Source organism: Trichosurus vulpecula, chromosome 2 (genome assembly GCF_011100635.1).
Source record: "Trichosurus vulpecula isolate mTriVul1 chromosome 2, mTriVul1.pri, whole genome shotgun sequence".
In the NCBI taxonomy this organism is placed as follows: domain Eukaryota; kingdom Metazoa; phylum Chordata; class Mammalia; order Diprotodontia; family Phalangeridae; genus Trichosurus; species Trichosurus vulpecula.
In genome coordinates, this window is record NC_050574.1 from 116,920,962 (window position 1) to 116,942,018 (window position 21,057).

General features: G+C 43.5%; 1 protein-coding gene across 1 annotated transcript in view; it reads left to right on the top strand.

Moving 5' to 3' along the window:
• Positions 1-21,057, top strand: part of TENM4 (teneurin transmembrane protein 4) — a 514,686-nt gene that overhangs the window by 475,580 nt on the left and 18,049 nt on the right. The window contains 1 exon segment of the mRNA XM_036743921.1: positions 19,668-19,964. Coding sequence (XP_036599816.1) covers positions 19,668-19,964 — 297 coding nt within the window.

Below are 21,057 nucleotides of genomic sequence, written 5' to 3' on the forward strand. Positions count from 1 at the left end.
CTCAGCTTCTTTATTTGTATATTGAGGAGATTAATCTCTCCCTTGCATCCTCTAACAGGATTATTGGAGGAGAATAAAATAAAATCACGTTTGTGAAAGCACCGGGGAACCATGATCCCAGAGTCATTTTCACTAGCTGCCCCAGCCCCCCTCCCCATGCCTGGAATTCTCCCCTCTGCATCTTCCCCTCCTGGCTTTCCTCAGGTCCCAGCCAAGATCCCACCTTCTACAGGAAACCTTTCCTGACACTGCTTAATTCAAGTGCCTTCAAAATTTATCTTGGTTATAGCTTTATTGTATATTGTTGTTTGCAATTTGTCACGGACCGTAAGCTCCTTGAGGGCAGGAACTGCCTTTCTTTGTATCCCCAGTGCTTAGCACAGTCCCTGGCACACAGTAGGTCTAGTGACTGATTTATCAAGGGAAAGCCAGGCAAGGTTTTGGTGTTCAAACACCAGTCAAGAATCCGTTGTAACTGTCCACTTTCTCTAACATTGGGTAGCATCTGTTTCAAATTTTGGCTCTGGGGAGATGGAATCAGACAGCTAAGAATGTGTCCTAAGAAGAAATAGTCATGGTCCAAAACAACTTTGCAAAGTGGGACATGGTGGTTGTAGGAATAATCTTGTTTGTAAGTCTGTCCCAATGAGTGGCAGGCTCCAGATGGCTTTTCTTTCATTCATGCAGTAACTCAGCAAAAACACTCATTGAGCATCAACAGTATTTTGTGTTCTGCAGTGGGTTAGGTAAGGCTAGAAGGAATGCAGACAGGTACAAAACAGAGCCCCGGGGATTTTACAGTGTAGAATGAAATATGGAACAGAAAAAGTAGTAAGTGATTTCATCAGGATGGTATAGACAAGAAATGCTATCTATCTGTGTACATGCCATATTGCTTCCCCCGGAGTAGAAGGCAAGTGTTTTCAAGACCGGAGCACTTTGGCTTTGAATTTCCAGGGTTTACCACAAGTGCCTTGCCCTTTTGGGGTGGGGCAATGGGAGGATAGGGGGAATAGGACCTGTAATTTCATAATTCTTAAAAGCTCTGGGTAGTGAGGAATTTCTTCTACCAGTATAGAAAAGTACGAATTACCCAGGACCACAAATAATGCAATCAAAGGAAAGGCTTGAGCCCAAATCTCCCTGACTCTAAGGCCAGCACTCGTCGTGTGTGCGCGCTCTCAATCAATCTCTCTCTCTCTCTCTCTCTCTCCCTCTCACTCTCTCTCTCTCTCTCTCTCTCTCTCTCTCTCTCTCTCTCTCTTCCCACATGCTACCTCTCCCCCAGACAGTCGGTGATTAATAAATAGGTGCTGAATTATATCCAATTGCTGGATTAAAGATGGCGGCCAGCTGGAATGCTAGTGTAGTAATTCAGGAAATTGTTTGGTACTGGTGACATTAACAGCTTCTCCCTACAGGGATCATTTGTGATTTAGGTAGGGTATGTCATCATCATTGCTAGCATTTTTATGGCACTTTAAGATTTGCAAAGCACTTTACAAATATTAGCTCATTCGATCCTAACGCAACAACCCTGGGAAGTAGATAATATTATATTCTCCATTTTACAGATGGCAGACAGAGATTAAGGGACTCATCCAGGGTCACTCAGCTATTACTGTTCAGTCATTTTTCAGTTGTGTCTGACTCTTCATGTCCCCATTTGGGGATTCCTTGGCAAAAGTATAGGGAGTGGTTTTCCATTTCCTTCTCCAGCTCATTTTATGGATGAGGAAACTGAGGCAAACAGGGTGACTTGCTCAGGATCACACAGCTAGTAAGTGTCTGAGTCCGGATTTGAATTCAAGAAGATGAGTCTTCCTGACTCCAGGCCCAGCACTCTATCCATTCACTGTTCCATCAGCTGAAATAAGTGACAGATAAGGGACAACTCAATAACCATAGCTGTTCACCAGTGAAACTGGTTTCTGTGTAGGGTAGTAAGCTCCCCATCACTGGAGACACTCAGGTAAGAGGGAAGATGATCCTCTTTCAGCATGCTGCATATCCGTTTCTTGCATTGAGTGAAAGGTGGGACTAGATGAACCCAAAGGACCTTTCTATATGGCCATCAAAGTCACTGAAAACCAAGGTTCTCTAGAGCCACTGATTAGCAACAAATACTGAGCTGAGCAAGCCTCCTTTCAGAGATGGCTGCAGTGTGCCAGCCCAGCACTTGTTAGTGTCAAGCATTAGCTATCTCTTCCATCACTTCATCCCACATAGGACAGATGCTGGAGGAAAGCCTCAATGGCCTCCTGGGCAAGTGGCTGCCTCTGAACATATCTTTAATCCCTTCCTCTGCAGGAACACTCCGGAAATAGTACATCTGGGTCAATACTGAAGCTTGGGCCCCCTCCAACCTTAGCTTTTATAAACAGGACGACCTAGATTCGGTAGGTAACACATCTGATCTAGCCACAGATACTCAGAGCAGTGGCAAGGACCCTGGACAGCAGCTTAATAAACATGGAACTACTACTTCTAGCTTCAGTTTCCCTGAATTCCACCGAGAGAGGCTAGACTGATTGATCTCGAAAATTCTTTCTAAGATTCAGTCAAATGAGATGACGCATGTCAGTGCTTCGCAAACCTTAAGCGCTATACAAACGCTATTATCATTATTATAATTATCATTCTCTAATTTGATCTTCTTCACAATATTGAGAAATGGGATTGCTATGGGGGAAGGTATTTTGTAAACTCTGAAATGCTAGATACACACGAGTTATTATGATGCTGAGACTCCACTGTAGCTCAGTAAGTTCCAGAATCCCAGACCCTTGTCAGGAAGTAAGGGATTAGCTAGAGAGATGGGAATGAAGGAGCAAGAGAGAACAGAGAGGAGATCGAGTCCCTATCATTTTCTCCTTGTTAGAGTCAATTCAGGACTGCTGAGTCTGCCTCAGCCCGGAGGCAGCCTTGAGTATGTTTCTAATATTCAGTAATCCAATTCAGGAAACATTTGGTAAATGCCTTTAGTGTACCAGGCACTGTGGTTACTGCTAGAGATACAAAAGTAAAAAATTAAACTGTCCCTGCCCCCAAGGAGTTTACATTCTACGAGGGTGGTGGAGGTGGTGGGGGAGGAGAGAGGCATGTACACAGGTAAGTCAATACATGATATATACCAAGTAAATTCTAAGTGGTTTTGGTGAGGACACTAAAAAAGTAACTCAGGCACCCCCTTTCACTTGAGGTTTCATTAGACCATAAGCTCCTTGAGAGTAAGTGTTGTTTCATTCTTTGTAGCCAGAGTGCCTGGCACATAGTAGGTGCTTTGAAATGCTTTTTGATGGATCAGGTTGGCACCATAACTGAATTTGTGGGGAGTTAGATTAGGATACGACTTGGGCAAAGGTGGGAAATAGAATTTCATTTACAAAGTCAGGGGTACCAGAAACACTTAGGAAGGAAAATGATACTTTCCCCAAGCCTATAGCATGGGAGAAAGTATTCAGTACCGAGAGTAAGAATACCTGGGTTCAAGTCTTGCCTCCACCACTTATATGACCTAATTCTCTGAGCCAGAGTTTTGGCATCTATAAAATGGGGGCTGTTGTGAGAATCAAATGAGAAAGAGCCACATCGTTTATCTTTGTTTCTAATGCCTAGGACAGTACATTGTACACAGTAGATAATTAGGAGAAGTAGCATGATGTAATTTAATGAATCAATGAAGTGCTTATTAAATGCTCACTGTGTGCACAGCACTGAGGATACACATAGAAAAGATACTCGCTGCTCTCAAAGAGGGTTGGGACATTGGGGGCAGAGGTGGGGGGACAACATATCCTGAAGGTTTCAGCTGCACGTCATTTGGAAAGGTCCTCTGATCCTTCAGGAGAATGGAACTTAGAGCTGAGAGATCTAGGTTTGAATTCCACTCCAGAGGTGTGCCTTATAAACCTTCAGGCATTCTAGAAATGGATGCCCTTCTTATTCATCATAAAGGAAGTGTGGGGAAATCAGGACCCAAGAAATAATGTATTTCCAAGGCATAAGCAATTGACAGAAATAACGGCATGTGTGTTAAGAACAAACTCCTGTTGCATTTGCAAGTGAGTGCTGAAGGCTGTTATTCAGACCTGATTTGTACACTTCATCTGCCCTTAATTAAAAATAATAATAAAAATGTTAATAGCATACTTGTTCTCCCATCTCACATCCCCATCTCCATTAGGATAAGGAAAACAATAGATGCTGGCATGTGACCTTTGGGAAATACTTATGGAAGACAGATCATACCCCCACTCCAAATAACATATTAGCAAAGCCACAAGATAATTACTGATGTTCATGGACTCATTGGTTGGAAGGCACCTATTGCTTGGTTCACACAGGCAGTAAGTAAGAGAGCTGGGATTGAACCCAGGTCTACCAACTCCAAATACAATGTTCTTCATCTGCCACCTCGCCTATGAGCCAAGAGTTCTTAACCTGGGGTCCAAGATTTCAAGGGACCTATGAACTTGGATGGGAAAAAAATGGCATCTCTACTCCATTATGCCTATTTTACAGTTGAGGTATCTGAGGCAAAGAGAGGTTATTGAGTGTCTGAGGTTGAGTTTGAACTCAAATCTTCCTGATGTCAGACCGAACACTTTATCCACTGTGCCACCAGCTGCCTCCTAAAAGGCACTTTTCTACCCTTTCTCTTATTTTAACCTTTCAGAACACCTATGGGCTTTTTAGCATTATTCTTCCTGTTTTATAGATGAGAAAATTAAGGCTCAAAGGTAAAACTATGTGCTTACGATTATACAGTGAGCCTGTTAATAACCTCCCAGGGTGGCTTAATATCATTCACTCACCTTTATATTGCCATTTAAGGTTGACAAAGGACCTTTCCTCAATAACCGTGTAGTGCAGGTAATGCTGTCTCCATCTTACAAGTGAGAGAACCGAGACCTCTGGTCTCACAGGCATCCTTGGATCATCAAACTTTTTGCATTAGAAGAGACCTCAGTCGTCAGAGGCATCACCTCTCTCCTAATGCAAAAAGTTTGATGACCCAGGAAAGGAAGGCAGCTAGGGAACAAGAAGGAGGGTATCAGTAGCTTCATTTGTATGGCCTAGAGACCTCTGAATGCATCCCAGTGCGGTTCTTCCCAGAGAAGGAGAAAGTGGAATGGACCCCTTTCGCTGCTCGAACATCTTTCTAGCTTCATTGATTCTCTCTCATGAGCTCCAGGCTAAGGTTAGGCTGCATCTGCTTCACTGGAGATGCCAAAACACTCAACCCTCCTGTCACCCCTGCTGGCCTCCTTCGGTGCTAACAAGCACACTGGGAGGCAGCAAGATGGTTCCATTCCCAGTGCCCAAGTCCCCTGACTCAGATCAGGCCCCAGTGTCGTCGTGTGTCTGCAATAATTACAGTCATGAGGATGATGATGATGAAAAGGAGGAGGAGAAGGAGAAAGACAAAGAAAGAAGAGGAGGGGGAGGAAGAGGAAAAAGGAGGAGGGGGAAGAGGAGGAGGAAGAGAAAGGGAAATAAGGAAGAAGAAGAGGAGGAGAAAGAGAAGGAGGAGGAGAGGAAAAAGATAAAGGGAAAGAAGGAAGAGGAAGAAGAAGAGGGAGGAAAAGAAGGAAGAGGAGGGGGAGGAAGAGGAAAAAGGAGGAGGAGGAAGAGGAGGAAGAGAAAGGGAAATGAAGAAGAAGAGGAGGAGAAAGAGAAGGAGGAGGAAAGGAAAAAGATAAAGGGAAAGAAGGAAGAGGAAGAAGAAGAGGGAGGAAAAGAAGGAAGAGGAGGGGGAGGAAGAGAAAGGAGGAAGAGGAGGGGAAGGAAGAGAAGAAAGAAAAGGAGGATAAAGGGAAAGAAGGAAGAGGAAGAAGAAGAGGGAGGAAAAGAAGGAAGAGGAGGGGGAGGAAGAGGAAAAAGGAGGAGGAGGAAGAGGAGGAAGAGAAAGGGAAATGAAGAAGAAGAGGAGGAGAAAGAGAAGGAGGAGGAGAGGAAAAGATAAAGGGAAAGAAGGAAGAGGAAGAAGAAGGGAGGAAAAGAAGGAAGAGGAGGGGAGGAAGAGGAAAAGGAGGAGGAGGAGAAGAGGAGGAAGAGAAAGGGAAATGAAGAAGAAGAGGAGGAGAAAGAGAAGGAGGAGGAAAGGAAAAGATAAAGGGAAGAAGAAGAGGGAAGAAGAAGAGGGAGGAAAAGAAGGAAGAGGAGGGGGAGGAAGAGAAAGGAGGAAGAGGAGGGGAAGGAAGAGAAGAAAGAAAAGGAGGATAAAGGGAAAGAAGGAAGAGGAAGAAGAAGAGGGAGGAAAAGAAGGAAGAGGAGGGGGAGGAAGAGAAAGGAGGAAGAGGAGGGGAAGGAAGAGAAGAAAGAAAAGGAGGATAAAGGGAAAGAAGGAAGAGGAAGAAGAAGAGGGAGGAAAAGAAGGAAGAGGAGGGGGAGGAAGAGGAAAAAGGAGGAGGAGGAAGAGGAGGAAGAGAAAGGGAAATGAAGAAGAAGAGGAGGAGAAAGAGAAGGAGGAGGAGAGGAAAAAGATAAAGGGAAAGAAGGAAGAGGAAGAAGAAGAGGGAGGAAAAGAAGGAAGAGGAGGGGGAGGAAGAGGAAAAAGGAGGAGGAGGAAGAGGAGGAAGAGAAAGGGAAATGAAGAAGAAGAGGAGGAGAAAGAGAAGGAGGAGGAAAGGAAAAAGATAAAGGGAAAGAAGGAAGAGGAAGAAGAAGAGGGAGGAAAAGAAGGAAGAGGAGGGGGAGGAAGAGAAAGGAGGAAGAGGAGGGGAAGGAAGAGAAGAAAGAAAAGGAGGATAAAGGGAAAGAAGGAAGAGGAAGAAGAAGAGGGAGGAAAAGAAGGAAGAGGAGGGGGAGGAAGAGGAAAAAGGAGGAGGAGGAAGAGGAGGAAGAGAAAGGGAAATGAAGAAGAAGAGGAGGAGAAAGAGAAGGAGGAGGAGAGGAAAAAGATAAAGGGAAAGAAGGAAGAGGAAGAAGAAGAGGGAGGAAAAGAAGGAAGATGAGGGGGAGGAAGAGAAGGAAGAAGAAAAAGGAGGATAAAGGGAAAGAAGGAAGATGAAGAGGAGCATAAAGAGAAAGGAATAAGCTTTCTTACATTCCTCCTATGTACTAGGCACTGTGCTAAGCTCTTTATAAATATCCTCTCATTTGATCTTCACAACAAATCTGCAAATCTGTTATTAACCCCATTATATGGTTGAGGAAGCTGAGACAAACAGAGGTTAAGTGAATTGCATCGGGTCGCACAGCTAAGCATCTGAGGCAGATTTGAATTCAAGTCTTCCAGATTCCAGACCCAGTGACCTAGTCACTGTTCCACCTGCCTGACACGTCTGCATAGCCCTTTACAATTTACAAAACATATTCTTCACAACAGCCCTGTATGATTATCCCCTTTTTACAGATGAGGAAAATCAAGGTTCAGAGAAATGGAGTGACCATATAGGTCACGTAGCTGATTTGTGAGAAGACATGAGTGTCTGTAGGATTGGAAAGTCTGGGGATGAGTTTGTATTCCTCTAATCAAAGCTCTGTGTAAGGCCCCTCTCTTTCTTGGCCCAGCAAAAAAGGGTTTCAGTAACAAACTTGGTACCAGTAGGTGAAAGTTGCAGAGATAGATTTCAGCTGGATCTAAGAAAGAACCTCTTAATAACTGTTGTCCTCATTTCCGCAATGAAATATAAGCTCCTTGAGGGGAGGGGCAGCATTTTTTTTATTTCCATCACCTAGCAAGGGGCCTTGTTCACGGTATGATCATAATGAATGTTTGTTCAATTTAATTGAACAATTAAAGCTATCTCTAGCAATAGAATGGCCTACCTCTTAAGGTAATGAACCATTGAAGGTCTTTGAGCAGAGGCTGGATTACCACTTGTCAGGAATGATGTAGAATGCATTCATGTGTCAGGTAGACATTAGACCAGAAGGATATTTGGGTCATTTCTTCTTCAGTGATTCCATTGGATTTCCAGAATTTCTTAGGCCTGACAAACACTCTTCATCAGCCCCACTTCTTCCCGTAATTCCCGCATGGCAAGAGTAAGAGAACTCCAATGCACACCTACGGCTTACATGCTCAGGATCCCCTTCTCCACCCCAGTAGAGTCTCATGAAAACCAGACTCAAGAGACCAGCCAGTGGTCATCTCCTTGGCAGCATTAAACCGCTGGCCTTCAGTTCTCAGAGGGAGGCTGTGGCATAACTGAGCTTAGGACTCAGACCTGGGCAGAATTGACATGTGAGGGGATATTTTTATGTATTAAATATGTAAAATGTCCCTGTCACAAGGAACTGCCGCTAGGTAGCATATTGGATAGAGCACAGAGCCTGGAGTCAGGAAGACCTGAGTTCAAATCCAGCCTCAGACATTCACTTGCTGTGTGAGCCCTAGGCAAGTCACTTACCCTCTGTTTATCTCAGTTTTCTCAACCGTCAAATGGGGATAATAAAAGCACTCATGTCCCAGGGTTGTTGTGAGGATCAGACGAGACAGATAGTATTTGTAACACACTTTGCAAACCTTAAAGCATTATGTAAGTGCTAGCTATTTAAATCGTGAGGACAATACCAATGACATACTTCTTGAAATCACCGTTCTCCTAGAACTTCAGAGTCAGGGTGATGTAGTGCAACTCCAGCCAGAAACATGACTTCCATCTACACCATCCCCAACAAGGGATCCATCCCTCTTCTCTCAAACCACCACCGTTGAGGTAGAAGGGTGTGTCTCACCACCCCTGGAGGTGGCTCGTTCCACCTGGGGCAGCTCTGATTGTGATTTGCGCATAGTGAGCTCTTATTAAATTCAGCATTCATTGGGTGATCTGGAAGCCACCCTGGGACATGCGGGTAGGACTGATGCCCTGTATGTTTTAGTGACTGGCTTTATTGCTTCTCTCCCCAACCAGCAGTATATGAATAAGTTACTTTCCCTGGAACTTAAAGTTTACATAAGCATCCCGTGGGGCAGAGAGTACAAGCTTTATTATGCCCATTTTACAGATGAGAAAATGAAGGCCCAGGGAGAGGACGTGGTCTGCCCCTGGTCTCATAGCTAGTAAGTGACAGAGCAGGGAATATAAATCTGGGTCTCCCAATTCCAAACCCTGCGTTCTTCTCCTACTCCCCCACGCCGCCTTAAGACACCAGCTTCTTGTCTGTTTGTCACTCATGATTCAACCCACTCCTCTGGGCTGCAGGTATGACAGCTTTGGCCGCCTGACAAACGTGACGTTCCCCACCGGTCAGGTGAGCAGCTTCCGAAGCGATACAGACAGCTCAGTGCACGTCCAGGTGGAAACATCCAACAAAGACGACGTGACCATTACCACCAACCTGTCGGCTTCCGGTGCTTTCTACACGCTGCTACAGGGTGAGTCGGGGGCTCGGGGTGGTCTCAGGGACTCTCAGGAAGAAAGAAGTGGGGGTGACCCAGCAGGAAGCACATCTCTTCTGCTAAAGAAGCTGGTTTCGTAAGATTTAGACCTAGAAGGGAGAAACTTTCAGCATCATCCAGCTCCCACTCATTTTACACATGAGGAAACTGAGTCCCGGGGGGATGATTTCCCTGGGGTAAGTAAGCCACAGAAATTCCGTATCCATTGATGCCCAAACCAGTTTCTTTGAAGCTTCTCTCATGGCTTGCATCAAAAGTATGCACGCATGCATACACACACACACACACACACACACACACACACACACACACACAGTCAGCCTCGCTCATGGATGACCCAGACCAGTCTGAGTCCTGCAACCCTCAGCCTGACCCTTCTGAGCAGTATTTCTCATGTGGCATTGTCAGGTTCTGTTACTGTCTGAACAAAGGCTGAAGCATCCATTAGCTCCTAATCCGGCTGACCTCGTTACTCTGCCTTTCTAATGGCTTCCAGATTAAAGACACTTTCACACAGATGCAGACAGGGAGCATAAAAGGAAACAGGAATAAGTACACCTAATTATGAAGGGGGGTTGGCTTTGGAGAAGCCCCCCTTGCTGCTCATAAGAAAGTTCATTTGTGCCATTGGAGAAGCCCAGAGAGAAAGGCTTCTGATCTAAGGTGTGTAACTTTATTATTAAAATGCTGTTATCCTAGGTTCATAGACGTAGAGCTAGAAAGGGACCTCAGAGGCCAGTGAGTCCAACCACTTCATTTACAAGTGAGGAAATTGAGGCCCAGGAAGGTTAAAGGGCTTATCCAGGGTCACACAGCTAGTGGAGCCTTGGACCTGAGTTCAAATGTGACCTCAGACACTTACTAGGTGTGTGACCCCGGCAAATCACTTAACCTCTCTCTGTCTCAGTTTCCTAGTCTGTATAATAATAGCACCTACCTCCCCGGATTGCTGTGAGGATCAAATAAGGTGATATTTGTAAAATGCCTAGCACAGTGCCTGGCACATAGTAGGTCCTGTATAAATGCTAGCTATTAATGCTAGTAGTTAAGTGTCTGAAGTTGGATTTGAGCCTGTGTCTTCCTGACCCCAAGTCTAATGGCTCTAACATTATGTTTCTCATCCCTACCATTAATATAGCCCTTCACAGTTTATAAAGTACTTTCAGATCCATTATTTAATATGAAACTCACAATACTCCCGTTTTACAGATGGACAAAGAGGCTCAGAGAAGTGCCATGACTTGTCCACAGTCACACAGCCAGAAAGTAACATAGTTATGAGCAATCCTAAGTCTTCTGACCCCAAGTTTTCCATTAATTCTAGAAACTTCTTAGCTTGTCCTTCAAAATCTATCTTACCTACAGCCACCTCCATTCACCCTTCATGTCTTGTCATACCATGGTACCTTTGATGAGATCATGAAATGGGTCTGGGGCACAGACCACTGGGTTTAAAGTCACAAAGCCCTGAGTTTCAAACCTTTCTCTGCTACTGGCTAACTGTGTGGCTTTGGGCAAGGCTCTTTACCTGTCCCTGCCTCCTTATCTATAAAATAAAGATATTGGCCCATGTGAACTCTAAGGTTGCTTTCTAGCTTTAAATCTATGACCTTGTAATTTAAGTAACTGATGAGAAAAGACTCGATTTAATTAAATTTTTCTAGGAAAAAAGACATTCTTATCATCATATCACTAACTTTGATGAATTAAGTAGGCTTCCCTTTTAAGCTGGCACCTAGTAAGTCTTTTAAAGCTGTGGTTGGTTGTTTTTCTTGTGTTTTCCAACCTGTGTTTCCATGGACCTCTTTACAGAAAGTAGGTTAACAGCCATTTAGAGTAAAATTTTAAATTCTGATGAAAATATAGAAAATATGTTTTATTATTTATTTTTATCCATCATCTACCTGTGACAGAGACTCAAATAGTGATGAATATAGAATAAGTCCTCAGTAAACAAACCATAGAATGTTAGATCTGGAAGCACACTTAGAACACAGACTATAAGAACACAGTAAACAGAATTTGGAGCCAGGAAGAACCTTTGACCATAAAATGTTCAAATATTAAATGTAGGGCATAGAATTTTAGAATGCAGAATACAAGAACAGAGAAAATAGAAATTTGGAGCTGGGAGGAACCTTTGACCATAGAATGTTCAAACATTAAATGTGGGACACAGAATTTTAGAATGCAGAATTACAAGAACATAGAAAATAGAAATTTGGAGCCAGGAGGAACCTTTGACCATAGAATGTTCAAACATTAAATGTGGGACACAGAATTTTAGAATGCAGAATACAAGAACACAGAAAATGGAAATTTGGAGCCGGGAGGAACCTTTGACCATAGGATATTCAAACATTAAATGTGGGACACAGAATTTTAGAATGCAGAATACAAAATATTAGAGCTGGAAAGGGCCAGGAGGAAGTGATCTGAAAGGGTGGATAATATCATAGAGTACTGTACCTCGAATCAGGAACCTCAGATTAAATCCTATCTCAGACATTTGCTAGGCATGCTGGCCACTGGCAAATCACTTAATTTCTCAAAACCTCCATTCCTTCATTTGTCAAATGAGAATAATAATGCTACCATTACTATCTACTTTACACATGTGTGTATACAAACCTGAACATGATATGTATGTGTTTATATCACTTTCAGGTTGGCAAAACTCCTTACATATGTGTGTGTACATACACATATATGTATATATGAGTTACTATACACATATAAATGCATATACACACACACATATATATACATATACATATATATACATACATACATCATACACACACAGAGACAGCTAGGTGGCACAGTGGATAGAGTGTTGAGCCTGGAGACAGGAAGAACTGAGTTCAAATCTGGCCTCAGATCCTTAATTAGCTGTGTGACCCTGGGCAAGTCACTTAACCCTATTTGCCTCAGTTGCCTCATCTATAAAATGAACTGGAGAAGGAAATTGCAAACCATTCCAGTGTCTTTGACAAGAAAGCTCCAAATGGAGTCATAAGGAGTCAGACGTGACTAAAAAAGGCTGAACAACAATATATCTCTATCTATATGTCTATATTTTTATCTATCTGTATATGTTATTACCGTAGAAAGTTAAAACTAGAGGGGATCTCCAAGATCATCAAGCCCAGGAGTTCTTAACTCGTAGTCTATGAAATTTGTTTTTGTTAATATTTCAGTAATTGTATGCCAATATAACTGGTTTTCTTTTTAATCCTATGTATTTCATTTTTGCACTTACTTAACATTATTCTAAGAAGACCCTAGGCTTCACCTGACTGCTAAGATGTTGATGACACAAAAATGGTTTAAAAAAAAACTCCTGTCCTGGCCCAAATCCCTTGTTTGACAGATAAGAAACCGAAGCCCAGAGGATTAAAGCTATTTGCCCAAGGCACAATGGGACCTGGAGTGAGGAAAACCTGAATTCAAATTCTGACTCAGTGATGTACTAACTGTGTGACCCTGGACAAGTCACTTAACCTCTATTTGCCTTAGTTTCTTCACCTGTAAAATGGGAGTGATCATCATAACTTCCTCCTAGGATTGTAGTGAGGATCGAATAAGATAATATCTGCAAAGCACTTTTCCACCCTTAAAGCACTGTATAAATGCTAGTTATTAAACTTGTTGTCATGCAGTAAATGAGTGGTAGGAGAGTGTGGGAGCCCAGTCTACTGTTCTTTTCTTTATACTTCATTGCTACTCATTGTCTGATTGATTGGCTACTCGGTAGCAATTAGAATGATTCTTGAGTTGCTTTAAAGAAAGCACTCCGCTGCCCTCATGCTACCCCCTGCTATGTGTTTTAATAGAGCTTCTCTGTCTCTGCTCTTCCCACAGACCAAGTACGAAACAGCTACTACCTCGGTGCCGATGGCTCCCTGCGGTTGATGCTGGCCAATGGGATGGAAGTGGCCTTACAGACTGAGCCCCACCTTTTGGCTGGCACCGTCAACCCAACAGTGGGCAAGAGGAACGTGACCTTGCCCATTGACAATGGGCTCAACCTGGTGGAATGGAGACAGCGCAAGGAGCAGGCCAGGGGCCAGGTCACCGTCTTCGGACGCCGGCTACGGGTAAGCAAGCCGATCCTTGAACCTTGAGCCAGAAGGGACCTTTGAGACTGTAGTTCAGGCTGCTCATTTTACAGATAAAAATAAGGAAAATAAGGGCCAGAAAGAATAGAGGGTCAGAGTTAGAATCAGAGTGGCCTGAGTTTGAATCCAGCCATAGGTGCTTGCTTGCTCCGTGACCCTGGGCAAGTGTCTTAACGTCTTTCTGCCTCAGTTTCTTTTTCTGTAAAATGAGGATTATAATAGCACCCACTTCCCAGAGTTGTTGTGAAGATTCATTAAATGAGGATACCACATAAAAAACACTTTGTGAACCTTGAAATGCTCTATAAACTCCAGCTATTATTGTTATTAGCTGTTATAAATAGTAATTATTCATGAATTAGTCATCAATAATTAAGTGATAACTTATTATTACTATTAATTATTATATTAAGTGACCTAATCAAGTGATGGGTCGCATACATAGCAAGTTATAGAGCGAGGATGAACTCAGGTTCTCCAGCTACAAATCCAAATCTCTTTCTTCCAGACCACATTGCCTGGGTCAGTAAATTTTTTTCAAATATTTTTATAACTGTTTTATTACAGTTGGTTTCTTTTGTCATCCTATATTTTTTATTTTGTGTATTTAAAAATGCGATTCTGATAAGGAGTCCACAGGGCCAAAAGGGGTCCATGGCACAAAAAAAAGTATCAGAACCCCTGCTCTGCAGGGTGCATAGTCTTGGATTATCCTAAGCACAATCATATCCAATCAGTCAATAAACTTTTATTAAGCATCAACTTTATGTCAGATATTGAACTAAATGCTGGGGATACGAAGAAAAGTGAAAAACAGCCCTTACTCTCAAGAAGCTTACAAGCTAATAAAGGGAGAGACAACCTGCAAAAAACTATGTACAACCATAATATGAAGAGTATAAATTGGAGATGGTTAACATCAAGCCAAAAGAGAGACCCATCTGGGGTGAACCACGGTAGAGTTCTGTTTTGAGCATGTGGAGTTTGACGCAGTGGCAGAACGTTTTGATTAGGATCTCAAGCAGGTAACTAAAGATTCTAGGATGTAGTGCAGAAGATGGATGAAGGCTGAAGGGGTAGATTTGGGGGTCATCTGTATAAAGGAGATGATTACATTCGTAGGAAAGAGTGTAGAGGCAGATGGGAAGCAGCCTGGGCCATTGGCTCAGAGGATGCCAAGGCTTAGGGAGCAGCAGATAATGAACCAGTGAAGGAGGCTCAGAAAGAGTGACCCAATGGGTAGAAGGAAAATGAGAAGAAAGAAGAATCCTAGAGCCCAAGAGAGGATAGACTGTAGGAAAAGGGGCTTGGTCAGTGGTATCCAGTGTAACAAAAGATCCACCAGAATGAACGCTGAGAAAAGGCTTAAGGCTTATAGGATCATAAACGTATACCTGGAAGGGAAATTAAAGGTCATCTAGTCCAGCCCCCTCCTCAATTTACAGATGAGGAAACTGAGGCCCAGAGAGGTAAAGTATCACCTCCAGTTCTTTTTCCAGCATCATCGGTAACCTTTGAGAAAGTCGTTTCAGTCAGAGAGGGTATTGAAGCCAGATTGCAAGGGATCGAGAAGAGAATCGGGAGGTGAGACATGGAAGTCATGTAGAGACAGTAACTTTGTGTATTTTTAGGACTTTAGCAATTAAAAAGACAAAAGGATTGGGAGCACAGTCGGACAGGATGGAAATCAGAGGAAGGACTTTTTGTTTTTGTTTTCTAAACATAAAGGAGACGTGAGCATTTTTGTAGGGAACAGGAATTAGGGAGGGATTGTAGGCGAGGGGATGATTGTTGGAGCAAATCCGCAGAGTAGGAGCCAAGATCAAGGTGCAAGAGGAAGGGTTAGCTTTGGCTCCAGTGCTTCATAGCTGTGCAGCCCAGGGGAAAGGACAATCCTCTTCCTAAGCTTCAGTCTCCTTATCCACAAAACAGCAACTCTAATACTTTTCCTCCTTAATAAGATTGGTGCAGAAAGTACTTTGTAAAACCCTAAGCACCATAGGAATGTGAGTTTTTGTTATTAATATTACTGTTGTCTTGTTACTGTAACCGTTCATGCTTTTGATGGAGTCTTCAATCACATGGTCTTTAAGGTTCCTTCCAGCTTCTGTGATTCTAGGTTGGCTAGAAACCCACGGCCCCCAGAATACTGTCTGAAATTAAAGCGTTACTGGGGATGGGCAAGGGGGGAGCTCTCCCAATAACGTAACTCATTTTTTACAGGCGTGAACTTTTTAATAAAGAAGGATGTAAAATAATCTCTCTGCTGCCAGCACGGTTCCCAAGCTATCTGCTTAATTCAATTTTATTTATTCAGCCACAGAGCTGACACACAGTTTCGCAAGAGCCCTAGCTAAGAGATAACCACTCCCTTCCTAATCTCAGAAGCAGTGGGCAGTCAGGGCTGGACATTATAGAGGAGTTTTGACATAGCTAATGGTCCCCTCCATTAATGGGAGCTGTCCCTCCCTGCCTAACATTCTCAGTGTTTCCACCATGAGCCCAGCCCCTGTCTCCTGTGTTCTCAGCATCAATACTCGTGTCTCATGGAAATTCTATGCAGCGATATTTTTTATCTCCACAATTGTGTCTGATTACCCCTGGGAAGACAGCCTTATTACAGCCGTGCCATCCTGGTCTCTACAGTTAGACTTGTCTCAGCATTTTCATTATAAATCCTCATTTTCAGGGCTTTGTAACTTGGACAGGCAGAGGTTGGAGGTGGGAGTGAGCGGGAAGGGGAGGGGAGGATGCCACACACGCACATCTTTGCCTGCTTGGAGCTGTTCCTCTGCCATTTTTCTAAGTTGAGGGATCCTTTGAAGACTGGAGGATGTGCGAATTGGGAAAGGTTTGGTAAATTCTCCCGGGCTTCCAAAGAGCCCCTCTTTTAAATGGGTAGAGAGATGCACACAAGTCCTTGGCATTCAGAGTAAGGTCTTAAAAGGGACTCTTTTAAAACCTGTTTTCCACCAAGAAGGGTTGAGATGGCTTAAGAGATGGACTGTGATGGGAAACCAAGTATTACCATCTGTGTCTAGATCTTCCTCCTGCCCTTAAGCCAGTCAAAAATCAATTCAACCCGACACCTGTCTTGCTCTTTTGAGGTCACGTGGTATAATTCATCACTATTAATTATACCTTTTTTAAGGCAACAGAGTGTAGTGAAAAGAACATTGGCTTAGAGTTAGAAGGCCTGGGTTTAATCCATGATTTCAATACTTAATAGCTTTGTGGTGACCTTAGACAAAGGACATTTCTTTTCCAGTCTCGGTTTCCTCATTTTCAAAATGAGAGGGTTAGAATAGATAATCTCTAAAGTCTCTTGGGAATCCCATGACTCTAAGGGAGACACTAAGCAGAATTCTGAGGGGTAAAAGGTAGCTGCTTATCTTTACCAATCCTCAGGACAAATACCAAAGATAATAATTGTGACTAGCTTTTGTATAGCATCCACCATATGGCGGGCTCTGTACTAAGTACGTTACAATCATCATCCTATTTGAAGACTAGGTGGTACGGTGGATAGTAGGCTGGGCCTGGATTCAGGAAGACATGAGTTCTAATCTGCCCTCAGATACCAGCTAGGTGATCTCTCGCAAGTTGCTGCCTCAGTTTCCTTATCTGTAAAAGTTGGGATAATAATAGCACCTACCTCTCAAGGGAGTTGGAGAAGTAAAATAAGTTACTATTTATAAATTGCCATGTACGTGCCATCTATCATTATTATTAGCATATGATAACCGAATGCTAGCTTATTATTAGATAGTGATAATAATAGCTGATGCTAGCTATTAATTCATGTAGGTATTATTAACATAGATATTCTTATCCCCATTTTACAGATAAAGAAACTGAGACTGAGAGATTATTCATCCTATGGTTACTGAGCTACTAGTATCTGAAACAGGATTTGAACCCAGATATTCCTTGTTTCAAGTCCATTGTTCTTTCCTTTGGGTCACATGAGAAAGTTAGGGTGAAGCTATGTGGGGGTTCAGGAGCCTTGAATGCCAGGCAAAGAAGTTTGCTTTTACTTGGTAAAAATGAGAAGATGCTGAAGATTTTTAATTAAGGGAAACCAGATTGACATGTGATAAAGACTATTCTGACAAAAAAAGAATTCTAGTGCATAATCAAAACATTGGTGAGAATTCACATGAGATGTCCTATGACCATTTCGCAAATCAAAGCAGAGATGTCAGAGCTCTGGGGTCTCTTGGGTTTTTCTCACTTGTCTTCCTCCTTATTATCAGTAACTGTGCTTGGGAGCATTCTGGAGCTCAAAGGAACCTCTAGATATGGTGGAAAAGACAGAATTCTTATTTAAAATCAGGCCTTACTTAAAAGATCTGTGATTTTTTCCCAGTTGTGGGCACTTCCACAGCTGCACACAGCAAACCTCCCATCTCTTAGTACATGGCCTTCAGAAGTGACAATCAGGGCTGCCATCAGGAGGAAGCGTGGTGTCTCAGATAAAGCACAACACTTGGAGTTAGGACACTTGGGTCTGAATCCTGACTCCTTCCTCTGTATGTCTTTTCGCTTTTCTGGGTTCCACCTTCCTCAAATGTAAAATGGGCATAGCATTGACTGTACAATCTGCCTGCCATGGGTTGTTGTGAGAGAGACTGTGAGCAAGCTTAATGCCCTGGAGAAGTGGGGGGCTATCATTGTTAGGCCCCCATGGTTGTCTTCCCAGCCATTTCTTTAAGGAGCATCCCCAGAGGGATCTTGAAGAAGTCCCTAGGGATGGTTCCTCCAGTCATTGCCAGGAACACCGGCACAGACACTGAGGACAGAGCCCCTTCCAGAACTTTGCCCCAGCATGCAATTCAATTTCCTTTGAAAGCCAGAAAAGCAGGGGATCCCAAAGGAATAGCAGTAAATCACAGCTTTCAGATTTTAATAAAGAAAAGGAATTTTGCATCCTATTTCTGTATTTATGACCAACCCCATAGGTATCGGCCTGTGCCACCAGTGACATACTGAGCCAGGTCCTGCAGCTTAAACACTGGGGCCTGTTTAGAATTTCCCAGCTGGATACATGCAGCCTTTTGGCTCATTTTCTTTCCCACACATTAGCCCCCGAGTCTTTGATAACCATTTCATAAGCTCCCTATTGAGGGGACAAGAATGTTCTAAAGAGCGCTGGGCTTTGTTATCCCATGATCTGAGTTAAAGTTTTGCTCTTTACCAGCCTTAAGACCTTGCAGAGCTCATGAGCTGCCACGAGCCTCAGCTTTCTCAACTGAAAATGGGGGTAATAATCTTCACATTACCTACTTCGGCACTCCTTGTAAACTAGAACATGCTATAGAAACGCAGAGTAACACTATAACTGTATCCTAGAAGAATATTGAGCTACAAGGCCAGAGGGCTGGGTTCAAGTTCCAGCTCAGTCATTAAATTGTTGTATGACATTGGTCAAGTCACTTGAACCCTCTGACCTTTCCTCCGATATAAAATGAAGGCCATGGAGGCAAGGCCTCTAAGGTCCCTGCCAGCCCTAAAATGCTTTTGTTTTATAAGTCCCTTCTTTCGTGCCGTGACTTCAACCCTAAAGATACTAGGGAACTTGAACCCTTGATGATATGCAAAGGGTGCTAGGCGTGGAGTCAGAAGACCAGAGTTTATATCCCAGCTCTTCCGTAGCCTGCCTATGTGACCTCTCCTTTCTAGATCACTGTTTCTTCTTCTGTAAAATGAAAGCACCTGTCTAGGTGGTCATTGCCTTTCTAATGTTCTAATCATCATTGTCATTATCCTGATCATCAGAGCTACGGTTTATTTATCACTTGGAGGTTTGCAAAGCTCTTCATGTAGGTTAACTTATTGGGTCCTCCCAACTATCTGGTGAGAGAGGCATCGTTATTATCCCCACTTTATAGATGAGAAAACAGAGTCTAAGGAAGGCTAAGTGACTTGCCCAGGGTCACACAGTGAGTAAGTATCTGAGGTTGGGATCAGACTCAAGTCTTCCTGATACTAAGGCCAACACTCTGTCCACTGTGCACCTGATTGGCTAACACTCTGATTTTTAAGGCCCCTTCCACCTGCAGCACTTCTGTATTCTGGTTTGTAATATTCTGTATTCTAAGTCTCTAATATTCCATCTTCTAAGATCCTCTCCAGATTCAGCAGTCTGAGAACTGGGATCCTCACTGATTTCTCTCTCTCCACTGTTTCTGCAGGTTCACAACCGAAACCTCCTGTCCCTGGACTTTGATCGAGTGACTCGGACAGAGAAGATCTATGATGACCACCGGAAGTTTACTCTTCGGATCCTGTATGACCAGGCTGGGAGGCCCAGTCTTTGGTCCCCCAGCAGCAGGCTGAATGGTGTCAATGTGACCTACTCCCCAGGTGGCCACATTGCCGGCATCCAGAGGGGCACCATGTCAGAAAGGATGGAGTATGACCAGGCGGGCCGTATCACGTCCAGGATCTTTGCTGACGGGAAGTCCTGGAGCTACACTTACCTAGAGAAGGCAAGGGTCTTCTTCACTGACCTTTTCTGGGCAGGCTCTAACGCCAGTCTGATGACTGGGGCACACTTTGCTGATGCTGTGGTTCAGAGGAAAGTGTGCTGAATAAGGAGCTCTGGCTCCAAATCCCAACTCTGATACTTCCTAGCTTCCTAGCTTGTAGCATCTTTCTGACTAGTAAGCTTCTGAGCATAGATTTGAACTTGGCTAACTCCAGGAGCAGCATTCTATCCATTGTGCCACCTAGCAACCCCAATTCCCTTAGGTGTTCTGTCAAAAATGCGGATTCCAGGTGAACCTCTCAGGGAAGCATGGGCACATCTCCCAAAAGGCTTCCTCCAGGGACACTGAAAAAGAATGACCTTTTAATCCTTCAGAATCTTCAAGAGCAACTATTGTCATGCCTGACAATAGTATGGGATGGGGAGGAATCTTCTGGGGAAGCAGCTTTTAAAAAGAAAAAAACTTCCTAAGGATCAAAGCTCTTGTCCGGTGGCATGTGCTCCCTTAATGCAATCTGGGCAGCAGAAAGAGCACTAGATTTGGGGTCTAGATTTGATTTGTGAGGTGAGAGGTGGATCACAGAGAGAAATGGAGGTGTCCATGCTGGGGCTGGAGGACCATTGGTGAGGATCCTGTAGAACAATTTCCTACTAAGAGCATAAGCTCCCTTCCAACTTAGAGAATCTTGAATTATGTGATTTATTCACAGGGGAATGGGAAAGAATGTGCTTTTCTGGATTTTAAAAGAAAAAGTGGAAGGAGAGGACTGGGCATTACTAGGAACTAGGGGAGGCAACTTTTCTTTGCTTGGACTTGGGCAGCCTGTGCCTGGCACTCTGCTGTCTTTTGTCCTTATACTTTGCTAGAGAAGCATTTGGAATTTGTCTTGGTACAAGTCGACCTTAGGAGACTAGGTGGATTATAGGTTGATACCAGTATTCTTTCAAAAAATACTTATCAGATGCCTAATGTGTCCAGAGAACTCTGCTGGCCTGTGGTTGAAGTATATATGTAGTTTAGCAAGACAGAGAGCGTGCTCTCATAGAGCTTACCATCTTGTGGAGGACTAAGCTACAGACATGGATAACCCAAA